This window comes from Pantherophis guttatus, chromosome 7, assembly GCF_059756535.1.
Source record: "Pantherophis guttatus breed Tessera chromosome 7, ASM5975653v1, whole genome shotgun sequence".
Taxonomy (NCBI): Eukaryota; Metazoa; Chordata; class Lepidosauria; order Squamata; family Colubridae; genus Pantherophis; species Pantherophis guttatus.
Window position 1 is genome coordinate 37,957,221 of NC_142069.1, and position 20,798 is coordinate 37,978,018.

The following is a 20,798-nucleotide window of genomic DNA, read 5'->3' on the forward strand; positions in this document are numbered from 1 at the left end:
GCAATGTTGTACAACACAAAGCCATTTTCAATCTCACTTAAATGCGACACTTCAAACCTCAGCTGAATGTCTCAATAGAAGCAGTGAGATACTAAGAGGACTTTTGAAACTGGCATTTAACAAACAGCAGGGCTCATAGTATGACCAAATGCCATTTCCTATATTAACTCAGAGAGGGTTTGCCTGTGTCAAAAGTCGTGTGCTACATTCCCTGAGTATGCTTATCTTCTGTTGAATACTGATACATTTGCTGCCACCTGGACTGCATTTTATTACTTTACTTTAGTGAAAACAACTCTTGTAGATAGAAGTACTACTGAAATCTGTCTCTTTAGATGCAGTTTTCCATATAAAATACAGAAAAGCTGCACACAGTTCAATGTTAGATAGGTGAGACTATATAAATATTTTAAATAAATAATCATACATACAGAGTAGAAATATGTATTATGTAAATGTCAGCATAAGTAATCTGTAATTAAAAACCATATACAGTATAGCTATATTTCAAAACATGTACATTTCTGGCCTTATATATTTCTTAAATAAATTAAGATGTATGCATCTGAAAAGAACTTTAGGGTCTACCAATATGAAAGTACTTAATGTACGTTTTGGTTACAATAAAATGAGTAAGAGTACATTTTTATTCTCTAGAGAAGAAAGAACCAAAATTAGACTTGGTAGCAAACTGCTTTTTCATTGCTAAATTACTAAGAATAAATTATATCTCTCAACTTTGTATCAAAGTGTTTTAATATGGTACTTTATATAACAGATCAGGCTAAAACCATTTATCACAAGAAGTACAGCAATTGAAATAATAATATTTATGCATAACCTGAAATATGTAAAAATTGATTGAACAATAAGATATATTGCTTCCTGCACTGAAATATAATAATTTTCAGGACACTTTTAATGTAGTTACAGAATAAATAATAATAATGGATATTTACTGAATATCTTTAATAGAATTTAACTAATATAGACTGAATTCAATATCACAGAGTCACAAGGTAAATTATATTTTTTTAATCATAATAACCATAATTAAACAAAATCATATTTTAGTGTAATACATGAAGGCATTTATAGATTGATTTTATATACATTGTATGGGAATATATTTTATGACACTGAATTATATTTGCTTCATCTGTACATGTTTAGAGTTGTTCCCTCAAGTTGGAGGAAAAGTTCTACTGTAACTAATCTATTATCAAAAGATAGTTTAACTATTGGGAATACCAAATATTGAATGGTGATCATCTTTAATGTTTCAGATGCTTCTGATTTGATGAAAGAATTACAGTATTAAGCATGTTTTCTGAGTTCCTGTATTTTTTAGATTATAACATAAACTGAATTTGTTGGTGCGTAATTTGCAAAAACTATGCACACTACATATTCTCTTAGAGCTAAGTTTAAATTGCAATTGACTTCCATTCATAATTTCAGGCCAAAGGTGACAATAAAATGAAGCCCATTGTCTCCTTAGAAAGACATCTAACTTATCCAACACCTTTCAACAGACTCTCTCAATGGTAGCAAAATAAAATTAGTTTTCAACATAAGCTAGTACGACACCAAGCTAATATGGAAATAATCTTAATTCATACAAATACAAATATTTTAAAACACTATTTAATCAGACATAACAGTCTAATCTACATATTGAGCAGGGCTACACATTATAGTACACCAAAAGCAATCACTTGATTAGCATGGCATGATAGTCAGCCCCATGTGCTGGAGTTATTACAGTACCTTTGAGTCACTACTACAAAAATAAGACTAGAAAATATTTCATCCTAGCATTGTAGAAATCAAGGAAGAATATGAGGTGATATATTCTTCTACTTCTAATTCAACATGCAGTTCAAAAGATTAGGAACAGGAGACTTTGCAATAATGAAATATACATTGCTATATCAATGGACAATCTGAGGCCACTTGCAATATGCCAGAATCCCATTTGCTGTTCCCAGAATTCCACTGCAGTTCACTGAACCAAATCAAAATGTTTGATGGGTGGTCCAGAGATGACATGTGCTATAGAGGCTTATTTTATCTCTCAACTTCTGCCTCTCTCTCACTCTCAAAATGGACTAATTTATTTTATTTGGATTCTTTAAGTCTTTGTGAGAAAAAGTGGTGAAAAATTGGTCCCATTCATTGTAATGACATCTTAATCCTCCAACCTCAGCCACTTACAAGGAAAATATAATGTGCAGCAACATGTGGAATAATTTTAGCATATTTATTCTGAATATACAAAACAGCAATGAGAATAAAGTGGATGTAAAAGAAACATTTCATCAATAATGTTGTATACCTCCATTTCTTCTTGTTCCCACAGCAACAAATGTACACAAGATAGTTTTGCAAGTAATCATGTGAGCATGGCCTCAGTTTCTAGACATGAATATCAGTGTATCTCTGCCTAAATTTAGCTCCTAATGTGCACCTGGCTCTTTGCATCCCTAGATGGATTTCCCCCCTTATTTGAATAAACAGAATAAAGACCAACTTTAAAAGTAAACTTCAAAAAGTTTCTATGATTGCATCCACCAACTGTTGAGAACTTATGTAGTAGTATTTAAAAAGTAAAGAAAGTGGATATTTTTCTTCCTTAGCCATATTATTAAAATTCAAGTCCTTCAGGACAGAATAAATGAAGTCCTTTTTTGCACGATGCGTAATTATATGGGATTAAGCATAAAATGTAGTTGAGGCTATTAGTTTGAACAGTATTAAAAAAGTGTTGAAGCAATATGTCCTAGAAGAATTTTAGAGCTACTTATTAGCTATCACTAAATTTATCAAACTTAACTGCTAAAATGTCAGTATGAATACATTTGGTGCCATAATTTTTCTCTTCTGGAAATGGCATAGACAAATATTGCTTGTATAATTCTGAAAACTCCATTTGAACACAGAAACTCATTATGAGCATAAGGGCACTACAATTTGATTTACTGAGTACAGTCTGAAATCAGACAGTTACAGGCTTGAATAGTTTTTTTAAAAGGCAAAATTACTTTCATTTCAAGGAAATAAGAACACTAATAAAATTCTACATTGTAGAAGTTAGTCATATTTGCTATTGTTTTGGATGGAAACAACTGCAAGACTGCAGTCTAAGTATTTATAAAACTTCATTCAAGGTAGGCCTGTTACTGGTGTTACAGATCTAGAAAAAGTCTGTACTAACACAAATAGTGGTACATTTCCCCAATGTACTATATTCACTGAGTCCCTAGAAGAGGAATAATATTACCTTTGCTTTTTCAGTCCTACTTTGGAATAAGATTACCTTGCCTTAAATTAGGAATGATTGATTCCACCCATCTCAACCCCCCCCTCCTCCATTTTTCTGGCCTGACATGGTTACTCCCATGGTTACCATTTCGGGAGGCTTTGTAGAGTCTATACTGAAGGCTTGGGTGGGGCTTGTGTAGCTTTGGGAGCTAAGTGTATGAATGAGACTGTTGTAGCTCCCCAGAGAGTTCAGATTTCATATGTGTTTGAATGCCTTATATTTTACCTAGAAATTTAATCCCATTTTGACTGTTCAAATAGAACTTTGCTATAATGCTAAACTTACATTCTGAATAAAAATGGATAAATTTACTCTATAGCTTTTCTAAGAGCACCAGATGATGTAGTGGTTAAGGCATCAGGCTAGAAATCAGTTCTAGTTCCATCTTAGGCAAGAAGCCAACTGGTGATCTTCGGTCAGTCTCTCTCTCTTTTTCGCTCAGCCTTAAAAAGAAGGCAATGGCAAACCATTTCCCAAAAACTTTGCCAAGAAAACTTCAGGACTTGACTAGGTAGTTGCAAAGAGTCACATGGACTTGAAGGCACCCCTCCTCCTAAAAAAAAGTTTCATGTATTCATAATCAGGAAGAACTGCTAGATAAGTTTTTAATAAGAAAACACTCGAGTGCTATAATATTAGGAAATAAAAGCTTGCTATTTATTAATATGTAAATTATAATTAAGAATGTGCAAAATACATAATCAGGAGCATTAGACTGATCTAATCTTAGACAGTGAATCTCACCAGCCAGTCTTTTATGCTAGCTGGAAATTTATTGCCGAAAATGTATGTTCCCTTTGTAACTTCATAAAAAGTTTAGTGACCTAATTGCAGAGTTGTTAGTCATTTGCTGCTGAAATCCAGATGCCTATCCTCCCCTTAGCCCTTCTGATATGAGGGGAGCATTCAACTGTAAATGGTCACTGGGAATTGGCAAATATTTCTTAATCTTTCAAAATACTAATGAATGCAATATGCTCTCAGAAGGAGGACCATAGATTATTTTAAGGTACCCATGGTATCACTGACTGGTCCACATTATTCAGAAGTTATTTTGAAGGGCAGCTGCATCATTTGGATTGGGATGTAGTAATATTTTATAAGATGGCTTTCTGTAAGAGAACCTTATAGAACTGCCTCATTTATTTTAAGAACAAAGTGAGTGCATAGGTATCAAAGAGCAGTGAACCATTCTCTTGTAGGCACTTGTTCCCACTGAAACACATTTCCCTTCAGCTTGTAATTCTAATAGCATCAGGGAGCTTACTGAGCACCAAAGTTTTAACAGTGGAAAGCTAAATCCAAGTCCTCTACTAAAATCTACAAACATACACAATAACATACCATTTTCACAGTGACCCACACAATACATTCACACAGCTGAAGATTTTGATTTCTCACAAATTGTATTCAGGACCTGTTTTCTTAAAATGAGGCTGAGTATATGCTTATACCCGATATCGATATTCCTTTAAGAATTCCTTCAATCTTGTTGGTAATGGAAGTTCCTGGATTTTACTTGTGTATCTGTTTATTGCTACTCTACACTGATGCTGTAGAGACAGTGTTGAATGATAGAGAGGTTTATTCAAATAAAGATGGACTGTTCCATTGGAAGGTATTTCAGAGACCATTCTTCTGTCCTTGCACATAAGGACATAATATTCAATTAGATGAACCACACTGTCAAATTGCTGGAGCCTTGATCGGATGCAGATAACAGAATCCAGACGGAATTTACCACCTTGAAATTCTATTCGTAAGTTGGTAGGACCTACAGAGGTTTTAACTGAAATGGTAAGTAAATACTCTGAGTGAGAGCTGTCTCTGACCAAGAAAGTCCCTTCAGATGTATCTTGTAATCTTTCCTTTGCTTCTGCAACATTCATGTTTCCCCAATACCATCCTAATAGAAGAGAAAGCAAAATTAGATAAGAATCTTTAGCATAGTTTTAGACAGAATACCACTGGAAACAAAGGACTATCTGCACAGGAGAATTTTGATAAAAAATCAACATAATCAATGCATGAAACCCCAATGATTCAAATCTGTTAATATTCTAATACTACTTCCTAGGTGTCCTTGAATAACTAATGCAGTTTCTCATTTTTACTTTCTGCTTTGTGAAACATGAATACGAGCCCCACAAGCCGGAAAAGATACCTTGCAAACAGAATCTGACATATTTATTTAAGAATAAATACCATTACACTTCATAGGGTTGATTTCTGAACCAACATACTTAGAGTTGTATTGCAAAAGTGTAGTACGAATACAGTATCAACAGGATTTAAGATTGCCCATTTTTCAACAGATTTTTATTAACAGCTCTGCTAAACAAACAAACAAACCCAATCCTATAACATTGCAGTCATCAAATACAGTGCAGATATGTGAAATATTAGAAGGCAAATTTTAGATCCCAAAGAACCTAAAATCAACACTTTCTTTTAACTCTAAAAAATAAGAGAGAAAAAACCTTTAATGTAATAACTGAAGTAGCCTGTCAAAGATGGTTGTCCCTACATGCATTAAAATACAACTAGGATCTCCTGGCAGGATTGAAATCATTTTTTTGCTGTCTATAACACAGTAGTAATAGCTAAAAATAATAACTTTTGCAGTGTATCCAATTTATTCTCAGAACTAAACACAAGACCAAATAGGAAAACTGTAGTGAAATAGTGACATCTCTTTTAAAAAGTGTAATATAAAAATTAAAATAATAAAAAGTCTAGGGTGAATTCAGCAAAAAGATTTTACAAAGAATTCTTATTAAAATTTGTGCTCACTATTCAAAACAAATTGACCTGTTTTTATTAACACAGAGATGTTTTCCTATAAGTCTTATGTAACTCTAGATTTACTCTTAGTTCTGCCCAGCATTTTACTAGTCTCTTAATTCTGAGGTGCTACTACTAGTGGGAGAACAAGTTCAGGATTATACAATGTATCTGATAATGAACACCTAATTGTGTTGGCTAATCTGAAATGTGGAAATCCAAGATGAACTGAAGTTGCAGCACAGTGCTCCAACATACAGGTCTGAGAAACAGCAGGACTTGTTTCTTCCTTCTTATTCCCAAAATCTTAAGCTATTATTGTATTCCATCAGAGAGGATTCTCTGCCTGCTTCCCGAGAATTACTTTAACTCGGAATGACCATTACAGAAAAGTTGAAAAGCCTCCGCAGTTTCCAAACGCAAGAAAGGAACGAGGGACTTAAAACTTGCATCGTGGAACAACCTGTAGAAAAGTACCTAGCTAACCCTGCAGAGGTTCCCACGGAGGTAAACACATTAGGTTTGCGGAATACTTTGGGTTCGACCCGTCATCTTTCCACTTTCGAAGCGTGATCCTTTCGAGTCGTGTCTGCAGCCTTGTCCTCCACTTATGGATTCTGCTGGGCGCCGGTTTTTGGGGCTCCACATCTCAAGGGCTTAATGGCGGGAGTCTTTTTTTTACCTCACAACCCTATCAGCGCTGGGGATGCTACACAACAGAATCTCTCCAGTTCCTACGAACCCTGAATGCAGGGAGTGGGACAAGTTATCCCCCCACGGCTCAATCTAACCCCGGGTGCCCACTCCCCCGTTAACCGTTCCCCACGCTTGCCTTACCCGCGCATCTCAACTCCCTCATGGCAGAGTCCAGACGCTCCCTTTCAGCAGGTTCCGCCGAAGCCCCTCCAGCTTCCCACTGGGGCCCAGCCCTGTCGGTGCCATCCGAGGATTCGGCCGAGCGCAGGGTCATTTGGGGGCAGAGACCACGGCGTGAGGAGGAAAGCAAGGAGCGCCGGGCCCTTACCAGAGCTCCCGGCGGCTGCCCCAGCCCATCTGACCGCCGCCCGCAGGGACCTGCACCTCTGCAGGAGAACCAGGGCCCGGCGAGAGGTCCGTCGAAATCCGCCGCTCCGAATCTTCACTTACGGAGCATCCCTCGGAAAGGCGATCCGTTTGTTGCTGGGGTGGGCGAGGGGCGTCCGCTTTTCTCTGCCTCCTTCCTATTATCCTGACTTCCCCATTGCACACGAGGGGCAATGGCACCCGCCGGGAAAGCGCCTCACCCAGCCGCCACCTGGCCGGGGATTTCGAGGATGGCTTATCGGCTGCTTCCAAGGTGCACGCCTTTCTCCTCCTTTCCTTTGCACACAGAGTCTGGCTGCTGTCTAGGAAATAATCGGTGGGCAGCCCCGGGGCGAAGAGTCGTGTGCACTCAGCCAAACTCTTACCTTCGGCCTCGCCAGCAAACGCGACAAAAACCCAGAAGGGCGGGATGCTGGTCTCTTTAGCGCGGCGCTTTTTAAACGGAGAGGCCGTTGGGAGGCTCGCCACGGCGACCAGCCCTGCTTTTGTTTCCAAAGGAGAGAGAAAAAGAGAAAGACCCCAGCGGCATCAGCTGCGAGAGGCCGGGCAAGTGTCCGCCGGGCCGGCCAGCTCAGGTTATGCTCTGCAAGAGCTTCTCCTACAACCCGGGGCAGGAAATATTCATGTGACGCGTGGACGCCAAGTAAACAGGAGCAAGGAGCCGCGGCCGGCGGGCGAGATTTGCTGCCTGGTGCGCGCCGATACCGAAACAACTCAGAAAAGTGGGGTGACGTGGTTGCATGTCATGACTGGGATTAGTAATGGCGAGGCGAGCGTTGCCCCCGTCTTTCCTTCGGTGCCATTTCAAGATAGGCTGAGCGAGCTACTGCTCGGTGCGGGGGTGGGAGGGGGAGAAAGAGGCAGGTTTCTCGTGCTTACAGTAATGTGGAGCGCCCCCCCTCCTTTATACCCCCTTGCCCCCCCCCCCCACCGCCGGACACATTGCAAGCGGTCTCGAGGCAGCCTCGCCCGGTGTCCGGCCGTTTTTTTTATTTTGCTTTGCGTTTTTACTCGCGGAACGATTAAAAATGCAAAGGCCGCTTTCCAAGAACTTTCCAGGAATCGCGTCACGTGACCGCCGGCTCCCGCGCCTCCGCTTGAAATGGAGCTGCCGTGTTGCAGCCGCTCCTTCCTTCCCTTCCTCGCTGCCTTCCCCCCCCCACTCCCCACCTCTTTCTTTGCCGGGTGCGGTGGGGGGGGGCGGGGGAGCCGCGCCGTGGGCACAAACAAGCGTCTGCCGTCCTAGCCGGGCGTCTTCGTCGCCGGAAAACATGGAAAACAGCCTCCGCCGAGCTTCTTTACGGAGCGACGCTGCTAGGTGCACGGACGGCTCTTGCTGCTTTACGGGGCTGCTGAGGAAGGCTCGCTCGGGATCTGTGAAGTTTATTCCTCCGGGATAGAGAACGTGAGAAGGGCGTGTGCCGCTTCTGGGGTGGGCACAAGAAGGGCAAGGGGACCTCTCCGCGAAGGGCGGACCAGGCTCTTGCTGCCCTACCGTCAGTCCCTGGGAGCGGTTTACTGCCTACATCCTCAGCCGCTTCCGAACCACCTACAATTAGCATGTGGCCAAGCATTGCTTCTAAGCAAAACATTAGGCCTGAAATAGCCTTGAAGGTTGGTTGAACCGAAAATTTAACGTGTCCATGAATGTTTCCAGTAATCCCACATTTAGGCTGAGGTGTAACTGTGCAATGGGCTTTTTCAGGATTTGAATGTGATGCTGACTGGAGATCCTGGGTATTCTTGACCACAGGAGAAGGAATGGGGTTAATGCATATTATTATGCTTAGGGATTGAAATGGGCAGCATTTTAAATGCCTCCTATGTGTTAGATTACTCGATACAAGTAAATCCTCATAAACACAATGGATCAACTATATAATTCAAAACAATAGGCTTAGGTGATGATGACCAAGATTGATTAATGTTATGTTGACTAATATTTTTGACCAAAACTATTTTGTTCTGAAAATGATTTAAGGGCATTATAGGAAACAATAACGATCCTCTACTCTAAACATAGGAAAAGAGTATTTACAGAATACTCTTAGCCATGGTTAATCGGATAATGGTTCATTCAGTTATGGGTTTGTATGACATACTGAAAAATAAATTGACCACATGAGTTAGTTTGTGTAATAGGCTAAACTGAAATGGTTGGAAACACAGCACCTGAAAGTTTGGTTTTTTTGTTAGTAGTTGGATATGCTTTCACTGAGCCATCATTTTCTAAGAATGCTTTTGTTGCCATTTAGAACCAGAGGCATGTTTAAAAAGACAATTCTTTTTAAAAAATGAAGTTTTTTTTCTAAATATAAAAAAAATCTGATGGGGCAGAGAAGCCTGGTGACTACACTGACATAAGCACACTGATTTCATATTGGCAATACCAGGGCTAGGGCATATCTATACATTTACACATAACTTATTTTAGCTCATTATTATACATTAATCTTTTTATCTTAGACTACGGTAACAAACTGATGTCCATAATGGCTTTAATTAGCATTAGTATGATTTTTGGATTTAGACCTGTAAGAAGCATGTACCGCTAATCATATGGAAATTGCACTATATAACATTTTGTTTGGGGGCAAAAATTCAAAGTTCTTATTTTTATACAGTAATTCTCTGCCTTGTTTAAAGAAAAATCACAATCTTCAGTAGGGCTGATTATAGGGTATGATTAGTATTGAACATTTAAGGACCTTTATAAGTTGCACTGCAGATACTTACAGGAATCTCACTTTGTGTAAACATACTAGTTTTTATGATCTGGCACACATCAACAGTTGTGTGGTTGTCATGAATTCATGGTTCTTGGAGGCAATTGCCAATTGAGGCTTACCAGATCCGGGTCTGTGGCTCTTTTAAATGAACATCAAATACTTGTTTATTTAGATACACTTTTTTGTGGTAAACATTTGGTTTTACTGGTTGCTATATTTATCTTTTTGTTTTCAATAATTTTACTAATGTTTTCAATTATATTTATATTTTATTTTTAACTTTGATGTAAGAATGGTTACTAAGAGGGCAAGCTGCATATTTTCTAAATAAATAAACTGTACTTTTAAAATATTTCCCAGTAATTCTTTGAACTATTCTGAGAATTGGTTCTGAATTTTAATTTCTATATGCCTGTTAGAAGTGATTGTATTTAAACTCTCTGGTGTGAAATTGTTTCACTTTTAATTATTCCTTCTGCTTTAGGCTGAAAAAATTAGTAATATTTGGTAAGATTAAATTGTCCTTATTGAATATTTGTACATGTGAACATCTTAGTAAATATTTAGGATGCAGGTTTATGTTTGCTCTTACATATTTATTTAATAATAATAATAATAATAATAATAATTTTATTTCTATACCGCCCTTCTCCCGAAGGACTCAGGGCGGTGTACAGCCTATTTAAAAACACAGACAAAACAATGATATAAAATTTAAAATAATTAAATAAGTGGCTCAAATTTAAAACCCCAATAAATTTAAATACCCCAATTTAAAACTATTGTGTTGATAGTCCGGCCTGGCGGAACAACAGGGTCTTCAATGCGCAGCGAAACACCCGGAGGTCGGAGATCTTAGGAATTTCCGGGGGCAGTTCATTCCACAGGGCTGGGGCTCCCACAGAGAAGGCCCTCCCCCTGGGCGTCGCCAGCCGACATAACTTGGCTGATGGCACCCTGAGGAGGCCCTCTCTGTGGGAACGAACTGGTCGGTGGGAGGCTATTGGTGGCAGAAGACGGTCTCGGAGGTACCCGGGTCCTATGCCATGGAGCGCTTTAAAGGTGGTAACCAACACCTTGAATCGCACCCGGAAGATTTCTTAGAATCCTTTCTTTGACTTTGTTGAAATAAATATTTTCAGCTAGCTGTTGCAGATGTTTATTATTTATTACGCTTACATCCAGTTGCAGTCCAGTTAATGACTTCAAATGCTTGAAAGATAACTTTCAAGTTGTGCCTGATTTTCAGAGACTGCCTGGACAACTTCCTTCAGTTTTCTTTGCAAGGTTTTCAGAAGTGGTTTGCCATTGCTTTCTTCCTAGAGCTGAGAGAAAGTGAGTGGTCCATAGTGATTCACCTGGCTTTGTGCCTAAAACCTGGATTAGATTTCTTTGTCACTGTATGTGTCATTTGGAGATAATTGCATAGCTGTTGCATTTATACGTTTGTGAATGTTTGTTCTAGTTAGGGGGTCGCTCAAACAGCAAAGCACAAAACAAAGTTGAATCAATCCGTATGCACAATTCGCAGTTGGAATTTGGGAGATGTGTGCATCAATCCATCTGCATCCTGCAGCTATTCATGAACCCCTTCACACCATAGGTATGTGATAGCACATACTCACAATTGCAAGCAACTCTAAATCAAGTTTTAGGCGCAACTAGGTTCATGGTTTGTAGCTTGATGCCTTAATCACTACAGCAAACAGGCTCTCATTCACAGATTTTATAAACACATAAAATAAAAATGTCCTAATTAAAATAAAACACAGTGGAAAAACTGTAAAATAAATGGTATCAGTAAGAAATGCTCTACAAAACAGTTCTGTTTTAAACTGCAGAAGGAATAATGGTGGGAACTAATCTTAATTTCAGCTGGAAAACCTCAAAGAGCCAAAAATGCCACTGAGAAGCAGCACTCCCTTCCTGGCTTTAGTCACCCTCATCTAAAAGGGAACACAAGTTATTTCTACACCCACCCACCCCATTCTTTTTATTGGGCCAATTCTAATTAGAGAATGTGATTCTGAAAGTAACCTGGTGCTAAACCATAGAGGACTTTATAGATTAAAAGCAGCACTTTAAATTGTACCTGGACAGTTACTGCAATGGTGAAATGTAAAATTTGTTACTACCAGTTCTGTGGGCATGGCTTGGTGGTGGGAGGTTAATGTGACTGGGTGGGTGTGGCCAACTTTTTTTTTACTTTTTTAAAGCATTTTTTTACAACTTATTTGGGCAAATAGGTTGTTAAAAATACTTTTAAAAGGTAAAAAAAAAGCTGATGATCGCATGGCACAGCTGTGATTGTCGGAGCCTTTTTTTTTACTTTTTAAAAGCATTTTTACTACCGGTTCCAGAGAACCGGTAGTAAAAAAATGCCTAAAAAGTAAAAAAAAAAAAAAAAAAGTTCCAATGATTAGCTGAGCGACGCGCAATCTTCGGAACTTCTTTTTTTACTTTTTAAACTTTTTAACTACCAGTTCTGAAGAACCAGTAGTAAAAAAAGGCTAGAGTAAAAAAAAAAAATTCCGATGATTGTGCGTTGCTCAGCTGATCGTTGGAACTTTTTTTTTCTTTTTTTTTACTACCAGTTCGGGAGAACCAGACCTAACCGGGAGCATTTAACTCCTGAGTTACTGGAAGCCAGGGCACAGCTATCATGTGCTCCCAATCCCAATGCCAGAAATTAGCGAGTACACAGGCTGTTGCATGCTGGATTATTTGCAGTTTTTGAGTGGTCCTTAAATACAGCACATTATGGTAGTCAAAATGGGTAGTGACAATAGCCTGAGGATAAGATATAGCAAGAACTTCAAAGCTCTGATCTTCCTCCCTGTCTAGGTCAGATTTATACTTGAAGGCTAGTGAGAAGTCCAGATCCTGACAAAGGTAATTTAGAGTGCCTAGTGCCTCTCTGTCCCATCTGAGCCTGAAACATGACGGAAATACTTCATAAAATCCATTTCCTCTAGGGTGCTTCATTCTTGGTTCCCTACCTCTATCATTTCTAAAAAGGGAATATTGGAAACAGATCAGTAGTTATTTAATAGCTTTGTGTCCAAAGACCACCTAAGGAGGAGGCACATCTCACCCTCTTTTAAGGTGCTGACAGTACCCTTTTGCAGTTCTGTAAGGTATTGACTACTTCTTGGTATCAGCATTCCAAGTAATACACGCATAGAAATTAGAACTCCGAGGCAAGCAGGTACCTCAAACACCAGTTTTATTGGACAGATCATATTGGCACAACTGGTGAAAGCCGACTCTAAAAGTTCCTGCGGCTTTCACCTAATTAAAAGTAAAAGTTTTCCCCTTTCCCCCAAGTCACTGGTCACACTGTCCAATCCAGGAGCTGGCTGGTTGCTTGGTTACTTTGCTCCTCCTCTGGCCAGCCACCTGTGGAAATGTCCTTGGGTTCCCACAGAAAAGTTTTATTGTTTTGGTTACAAACCCCCTCTAACAATTGCCCCCCTCCCATTGTTGTGTGGCAGCCTTATGTGTGAAGCCTCCAAGATGGCCTCAGCCATGATCACTTCAGGGTTGACACTTGGATCCAGGTAGTTATCTCCCTTTTGGCCACATACACGAGCCAGGAAGGACAAAAATCCAACCCTCAAGTGGCAGAGGACATCAGGAAATAAAAGGAGTCCCAGATAATACCGGTATGTCAAAATGCCTCAGTCACCAGCCAACACCTTGGCCATATTAAGTCAATTACAGAGCCAATCTTACTGTAGTGTTACAAAAGGATTCCAAAGGATTATTTTAAGATGGCAAGCCATATTTTATTCAAAGTTTTAAGAGTTGCTATTCCTCGTATTTAATTATAGAATTATAATGTATCTTAATTTGGGATGGATCATTTTGCCACAAAATTACATTAAACCAATTAGAGGGTTAAGCAATATTTAAAGGACATAATGGCAATAGAAATTGTGTTATGTTTTCTCCTTCACAAGTGTTTAAAGATAGAGAAAAGCAGTGTTACTCCAACATAAATAACTACTGGAAAATCCAGTTCTTGATGCTTTGATATACTGAGATTGTGTCAGGTCTGTAAATGTGTCCAGTTTTGTGCAGTGTTACAATTTTAATGTCTTTCTCAAACCTTCTGAATTTGATCTTTTGTCTTCCTGTATTGTTATAAACTTAGACTCTTCAACACAATAAAGACCTTCTGTTCCATGGTATGAGTTAATATCACTGACATCAAATTCTTTGCATTCAGTTCTGAAATAATAGCAATTCCTCTATTTACCTGAATTTTCCTAACTAAGTGGTGTCTACAAGCTTTAATGAGCATTATGTTAAATATGTAATCAACAATTTTATATACATATAATTTAATTTAATTATTAATTAAATTTATATGCCGCCCCACTCCGAAGACTCAGGGCTGCTCACAATACATTTAAAAAATCATTATAAAAAGACATTGAAAAATTAAAAAAACATTAAAAACATTAAAAACTCATTCACACTATTCATGGACGGATCTCGCCAGATCACAAGAGCAAGATCAACGGCCCCAGGCCTGCCAGAAAAGCCGTATTTTACTATAAACCTGGTTCAGTTCAGATTTTGCAATCTAGCTCCATCCTATCATATTAAAGAGAGTGGTTGATAGATGTTTTCCTGCCAGCAGGTGACATTGGCAGGAGTGGAAGGAAACACAATCAGGGGAATCCACTCTTCATTTTTTAAAATAAAACTCCAGATGAATAATTGTTACCAGTACTGAAGCAGGGGAGGAAAATATTAAACTCTTGTCTCTTATTCAGTTGTTATTCTAACAGCTGTTATTTACTTTTTTAAACAAATATGAATGTTGAAAGCAAATATGCATTTTATATTTCCTACTTTGATCATAAGTCCATCTTATAATTTAATGAATATATTCCAAATACCTTATCTAAATCCTGTTAAACAACAGTGCATGGAATTTAAGCTAGGACTATCTACAAACAACATCTGTGTTATCACTAAATTCTTTAACTGTGCTGAGATGGAGGAAGCATGGGTGCTGGAACAGTTTATGAAGTGTTTGTTGAAGTTGGTTCGATGCCTTCTAAAAAGAAAATGTGGGATGACATTATTTTGCTAGTCATACCCATAATTAACATGACTACTAATTGCCAGATTTAAGGTTTTCTCAAAATGAGGGTTGAGATTCGCATCAGTTTTCTCACACAGGTGATTGGTACTTGCAGGTCCAATTAAAATTACTTCAGGAAGAGAAAGACTATCTGTAAATTATGAGAATTCTTGGAGTGATACTAGAAATTTAATTTACATATTTTGTTATGGAGTTGAAAGAAACTTTGGCTAACAGTTGTGCAAATGGTGTGGATCTTAAATATCATCTTCATTTATTAATATCTGGAAATAATGCTAAATATGAACAACCTGCAAACATCAATTGAAACCTCCTAATTTAAAGTCTAAACTGTGAAATTTGGGGAAATTAATGAGTTACTTTTATATTCGCTTTAGTATATATTTCCATAAGGGTTTCATGCATATCTGACAACTAGATGGAAAGTTCTTATTTTTTTTTAAAAAAGTAGTAATTCTAAGAATTCAGGCAGAAATTGAGCAATTCTGAGAATTCAGGATGTGTTTTGCACGCCACTCCCTCCTCATATGAGCCAACATAGTTCTTGAGATCCAAGTTTTACATAATGGCACCCATGTAGTTTGGAATTAGTTTTTATGCTAATTTAAAATATTACAGTGAAGTTGGGTAAGCTAGAAGGAAGAAAGATCCCTGTTCAGCTTGTGAATTCATTGATTTTAGAAATAGATTATAGTAGTAGCAGCTAAAAAAAAAAATCATAGATAGACATAAGGGGCGTTGTCTTTTTGGTCTTTTCAGGGACTTTTCCAACCAGAAAGGAATATAAATCAAGTAAGTAGCTGAAATATTTAGCAAATTAAAACTTCAGGAAACTTTGGAAAGTGTTGGCTTTTGCTGATCTTTTTTATCCAATCCTCTTTAGTTTGCATTAGGATTTTGCAGTTCTGATCTTATCAGAGTAATCAATGATACTAATGGTGAAAGACACAGGGGAGAGCTGTACTTTGCGATGACAAAGTAAAATAAATTCCCTCTAGCTGAGACATGCACATATCCATGTAATTTTGGCGGTAATATGGAAAATCTTTGCCATGGTTTTTTTCCAGGGTGCTTTTTTATTTTACTTGTTTGTTTGTTTTTGCCTTCTTAATTTAGCCTAGAGTTCTGAGATTACCTAGCAGTTGCCAGTTCAAATACTGTACTAAGTAGATCTGATTCTCCTTACATTTTTTTTTTTTTTGTGGGGGTAACTCTGTCAAGATTAGCTATGTACGGCTACCAATTCAGCCATAATGAAGAACTTGTGCAGTTATAAATGCTGAAGCACAATTGGATAAAAGTGCCCAATTCTATTTCAAACAAATGCATACATGGGTCTTCAACTAATTATTGTTCATAAATCATTTTGAAAAGCAGCCTTTCACTGGACACATTTCAGTAATCTAATATGTAAATTGTAGTTTATGGTACACCAGCCTACAGTAGCAACTAGCACTTCATGCCTAAGAACAACCTACACATCCTGTGTAATCTTACTTTTTCAGGGAGAATGTAGCACAATCTCTATAATGTGTTCAGATGAATTATAACACCCGCCAATAGTACTTGTGGATGTAGTGGTTTGAGTTTCTGTTGATTGATTTTTATTTAATCCATGGATAGACAATCCATACAGACACACAAATAATGTATAATTGTATCAAGAACTGCATTACTATGTCCAATTCTTCCTAGCTGCTAATTACACCATAGAAGTGATTTCATTTTATTTACATCTTGTCCTCCTCTTAGAATAAACAGTCTTTTCTCTGAATTGAGAAACAGGAAAATCAGGTTTAAGCTTCTTGCAAATTATGGCAAACAATTGTAGATATGCTTCAGAAAATGGAACTGACAAGGAGATTCGCTAAGCCTTTTACATTATTTGTATGCACTCTGGTGTATGAAGAAAGGCTACTGTGTGTTTCATTTATCTTTGTAATAATTTAATGTGAGAAAAACTAGCATTTTGGTGCATTCTTAAAAATTCCTTTGATGGTTATATTATTTCCCGTACTAAAAGACAGAATCCAATTTTATATTTGATTTCTTAAAAAGGAAAGATGGGTGAATCAGTGCAATTGACTACCAGATAAGTACATAGGAGATTAAAAGTTATTTTGACCAATCTGCTGCAGGGTTTATCACTTATTTTACATCAATTCAAATAGGAATGAAGCTGTTAGATACAGTCTGCAGCATGGACTGCAAGAAGTTTCACATATGCTGCTAATGATTGTATGTATACTTAAGCAATGATTATGTTCATGTAATACATTCTGGTTTAGGACAATGAGAAAAACCAACCATTGAATAGCAGCGGTTCTTCAGCATTCTGGAGGGGATTTTTTCTCATCTCTCAGCAGGGACTGCTCTTGGAATCTCTGTTGCATTCAATTACACTCTGCCGTTGAAGTATGTTTTTAATATAAGTCCAGCTGCATGGGTTTAGGTTTCTCTTGTTTTCCAGGAAAACCTGTACTAAAGAGCTAGGGTTTTTTCCATAGGTTTTTTTTTTCCTAGTTCACAAAATCAGATTATTTGAAAGCGTGTTCCTGTGTTAGTATAAGAGAGTGCAAATAGCTTTTGGACTGAAAGAGGTTGGCAAAGTGTATTTCTTGTGGGTGATGGATGTGGATGATGGATGACTTTAGCATTTTGTTTTTCTGGCTTTGCTGTCTTTTCCCTGTTGGCACAGGTGTTATGCAAGGATCATCTTATAATGATTATGTAATGATATTTTGTGTTTTGACAAGTTGCTTAGTATATAAGCTATTTTGAGACTTCATGCTATCAAATTAGGAGTTAAGGGACAGTCAAGTAGGAAGTTACATAACCGTCTCCCTATATTTTTGCTTAATGAAAAACAGATGCTAGATTGAGAGGTGCTTTACTTTTTTCTCACCCTCTTCTTGCTCAGTCACACTTATAATCAGAGCCTTTTTTCACATGATTCTGTATGATCATGTAGGTAATTCAGTTTTGGCTTAGCATGCTACAGTAGTGTTTAAAAGTTTGTGAGCCTTTTTGAATATGACCTATTCTCATTAATGAACTATTACAATGATTTTGATGCATTTGGGACTCATGTGAAGAACAGATCATGTGTTAGGTAGTATTTATACAGAAATCTTGAAAATTCAAAAGGGTTTACAACCTTTTAAGCACCACCGTATGTGGTTTGCAAACCATGATTTATGAGTTAATTCTTGAATTTACAACATGACTCTCGGGGCCACAAGGCTCCACATCAACTTTCTGTATTTTTAATTTTTCTAAAAAGTGAATCTGACATACTGCAAAGCTCAGCCCCAATCTCTATCATCACCTTTACTTTCAAGAATATCCGAGCCCCAGATCAGCTTCACGAGCTTGACTGGAAAGTAAAAGCTGATGGCCGCAAGTCAATTTTTAGTTTAGAAATATTAAAGAGTCAACTTTGAACTCATGTTATAGGTAAAATTACTGCTAATGGGGACATTTTAATTAGAATGCTCCTTGTACCCTTTGGATATTCCTGGTATAGTAAATGTCTATGGAGATTCTCAGTCATCCAGATCATGGTTGCCCCAAAGGTGCTTTTCAGAAGGCAACTGGACTTTCTTGGGGTTTTTCCTTTTCCTTTCCCTTTTCATCCATGAAGCTTCTTCAGCCCTGGTATAATCTCACATGCACGCTCAAAACAGGAACATAGGAAGAATAGTTGGAAGTGGAAGTGGGATCCACAGTTGTGCAAAGCCTTCTTTCATATTACAAATAGATGTCTACCCCAAAGCAAGCTGCACCAAATTTAATGGAGCAGATGTCTGGATAAGTATTCCACATGCTCCAAGATCCTGAAAAATGTATTTGAAAGTCAGATCACTTCTTTCTCAGAAATAGTTTTGTGTTTTCTCCTGCCCCCAGAACTTCCTCCCTCTGGGCATGAGAAATGCTTGCAAGGCCACTGGAGTTCATGAGTTATTTGAAGGATGAACATCTCTCTTGCAATTTTCTGTACAGGTAATCCTCAATTTACAACAGTTTAGTGACCATTCAAAATTACAACCGCTCTGAAAAAAGTGACTTATCACCATTTTTCACACTTATGGCTGTTGCAGCATCCCCGTGGTCATGTGATCAAAATTTGGATGCTTGGCAACTGGTTCATATTTATGATGGTTGCAATGTCCCAGGGCTATGTGATCTTTAGTGAACTTTTGATAAACAAAGTCAATGGGGAAGCCAGATTTACTCAACAACCAGGTTACTAACTTATCAAATGCAGTGATTCACTTAACAACTATGGCAAGAAAGATTGTAAAATGGGCAAAAGTCACTTAATAAATGTCTTGTTTAGCAACAGAAATTTTGGGCTTGATTGTGGTTATAAATTGAGAATTACCTGTACATTTAAGGGGCAGCTCTTGGGGCATTTCACATTTTCATAGTATGCTGACACTATGCTGGGTTTAGAAATAAACATGAGCTGAACATCCTAATTCCTCCAAAATAAATCTGCATAGCTGACCTCAAAACTACAAAGCTAATAACATTGTTTCCTGTGCTTCTAATAATGTATTTTTCATTCTTTCATCTGATTTTTAGGTTGGATTTACATTTCATTTATCCATAGTTTAATTAATCATGGAAATAAGCTATAATTAGGCTCAAAGAAGTTTTCAACTATTAGAAATCTTTGTATTGATGACTTTGACAGCATGCAGTGAGTTTCCCTTCAATCTTTAGCAAAAGAAAGTTTTAACTACTAACTTCAAAAATTTTTGAATAAGCAGGAAAAGGGTGATTAAAATTTTAAAAGTTACAAATGGACTAAAGTCCAGGTGAATTTGAAATAAGATTTTGGAATTGTAAAGAACTCTTCCTGTGGAAAAATGCTTGATTTAAAAAAAAATAGAATAAGATTTTAAAAATTGGACACAAGGAATTCAAAGATTACAATGAAAAGACAAGACATGAACTTGACTAGAATTACAGAATGGAACAAAATATTCTAACATTGGACATATTGAAGGTATTTTTTTGGGGGGGGGAAAAAGGATTCTGATGTTAATACTGTCAACAGAGACGTCTGAGAGACTGTACTTAAAAGATGTTATGGAAGAACAAGTTCTGCCTGACAGAGTTGAAAGTGGATTTTCAAATGATGGGCTACAAGAACAAGATGTAAAAAGATATTACTTTAGATCTATAAAAGAAACCAGCTGTTTTAATAATTAAAAGGATATAGAAATAATAAACCAAAATAGAAACAATAAACCAATATAGGTAATTTTCCTATATTGAATTTACAAAAGACGCTTGTTAAAGTTTTGAAGAATCTCTTGTCAAGGGACAAACATGGACTTTTGCTGACACCAGGAGTGTAATGATGGTGCTTTATGGATTTGTATATAGGTAAGGGACGGGATATGGAAAAAGATCATTTGTATTTTAAGAGATAATAAGTTAGTAAAATGTTTATTCTTGTGATGTCATTTTATTTATTTTTTATCCTTAGTTTTCTATTTTCTCCTTTTCTTTCTTTTCTGCACTTGTACTTTCTTCCTATTCTTTTAATTTGTGTTAGTTTTTACACTCTGTGAACCAAATCCTATGTGTGGCCCATAGCAGGCTACATTTATACTGTATAATTGTTTTTTGTCATTTTGATTCTGACAATCTTACAGAAGTTTCTGGAATAGAAACTCTGGTCATTATTTTTATAGGAACAGAAAATAATTTTCAATGGGGTAAGAAGAAACAAAGGTCCTCAAGA

General features: G+C 37.5%; 1 protein-coding gene across 1 annotated transcript; it reads right to left on the reverse strand.

Moving 5' to 3' along the window:
• Positions 1-738: 738 nt before the first annotated feature.
• SOCS2 (suppressor of cytokine signaling 2) lies at positions 739-10,265 on the reverse strand. The gene is made up of 2 exons (XM_034402797.3): positions 6,947-10,265; positions 739-5,231 (listed from the first exon to the last, which is right to left on the reverse strand). Exons 1-2 carry the CDS (start codon positions 7,077-7,079, stop codon positions 4,774-4,776), a joined length of 591 nt encoding a protein of 196 aa, XP_034258688.2. The 5' UTR covers positions 7,080-10,265; the 3' UTR covers positions 739-4,773.
• Positions 10,266-20,798: the final 10,533 nt, after the last annotated feature.

Coding starts and splice junctions, on each gene's coding strand:
- SOCS2 (XM_034402797.3), bottom strand. CDS start 7,079: ATGACCCTGCGCTCGGCCGAATCCTCGGATGGCACCGACAGGGCTGGG. Junction 5,232..6,946: donor GAGGGAGTTGAGATGCGCGG/GTAAGGCAAGCG, acceptor CTCTTCTATTAG/GATGGTATTGGGGAAACATG.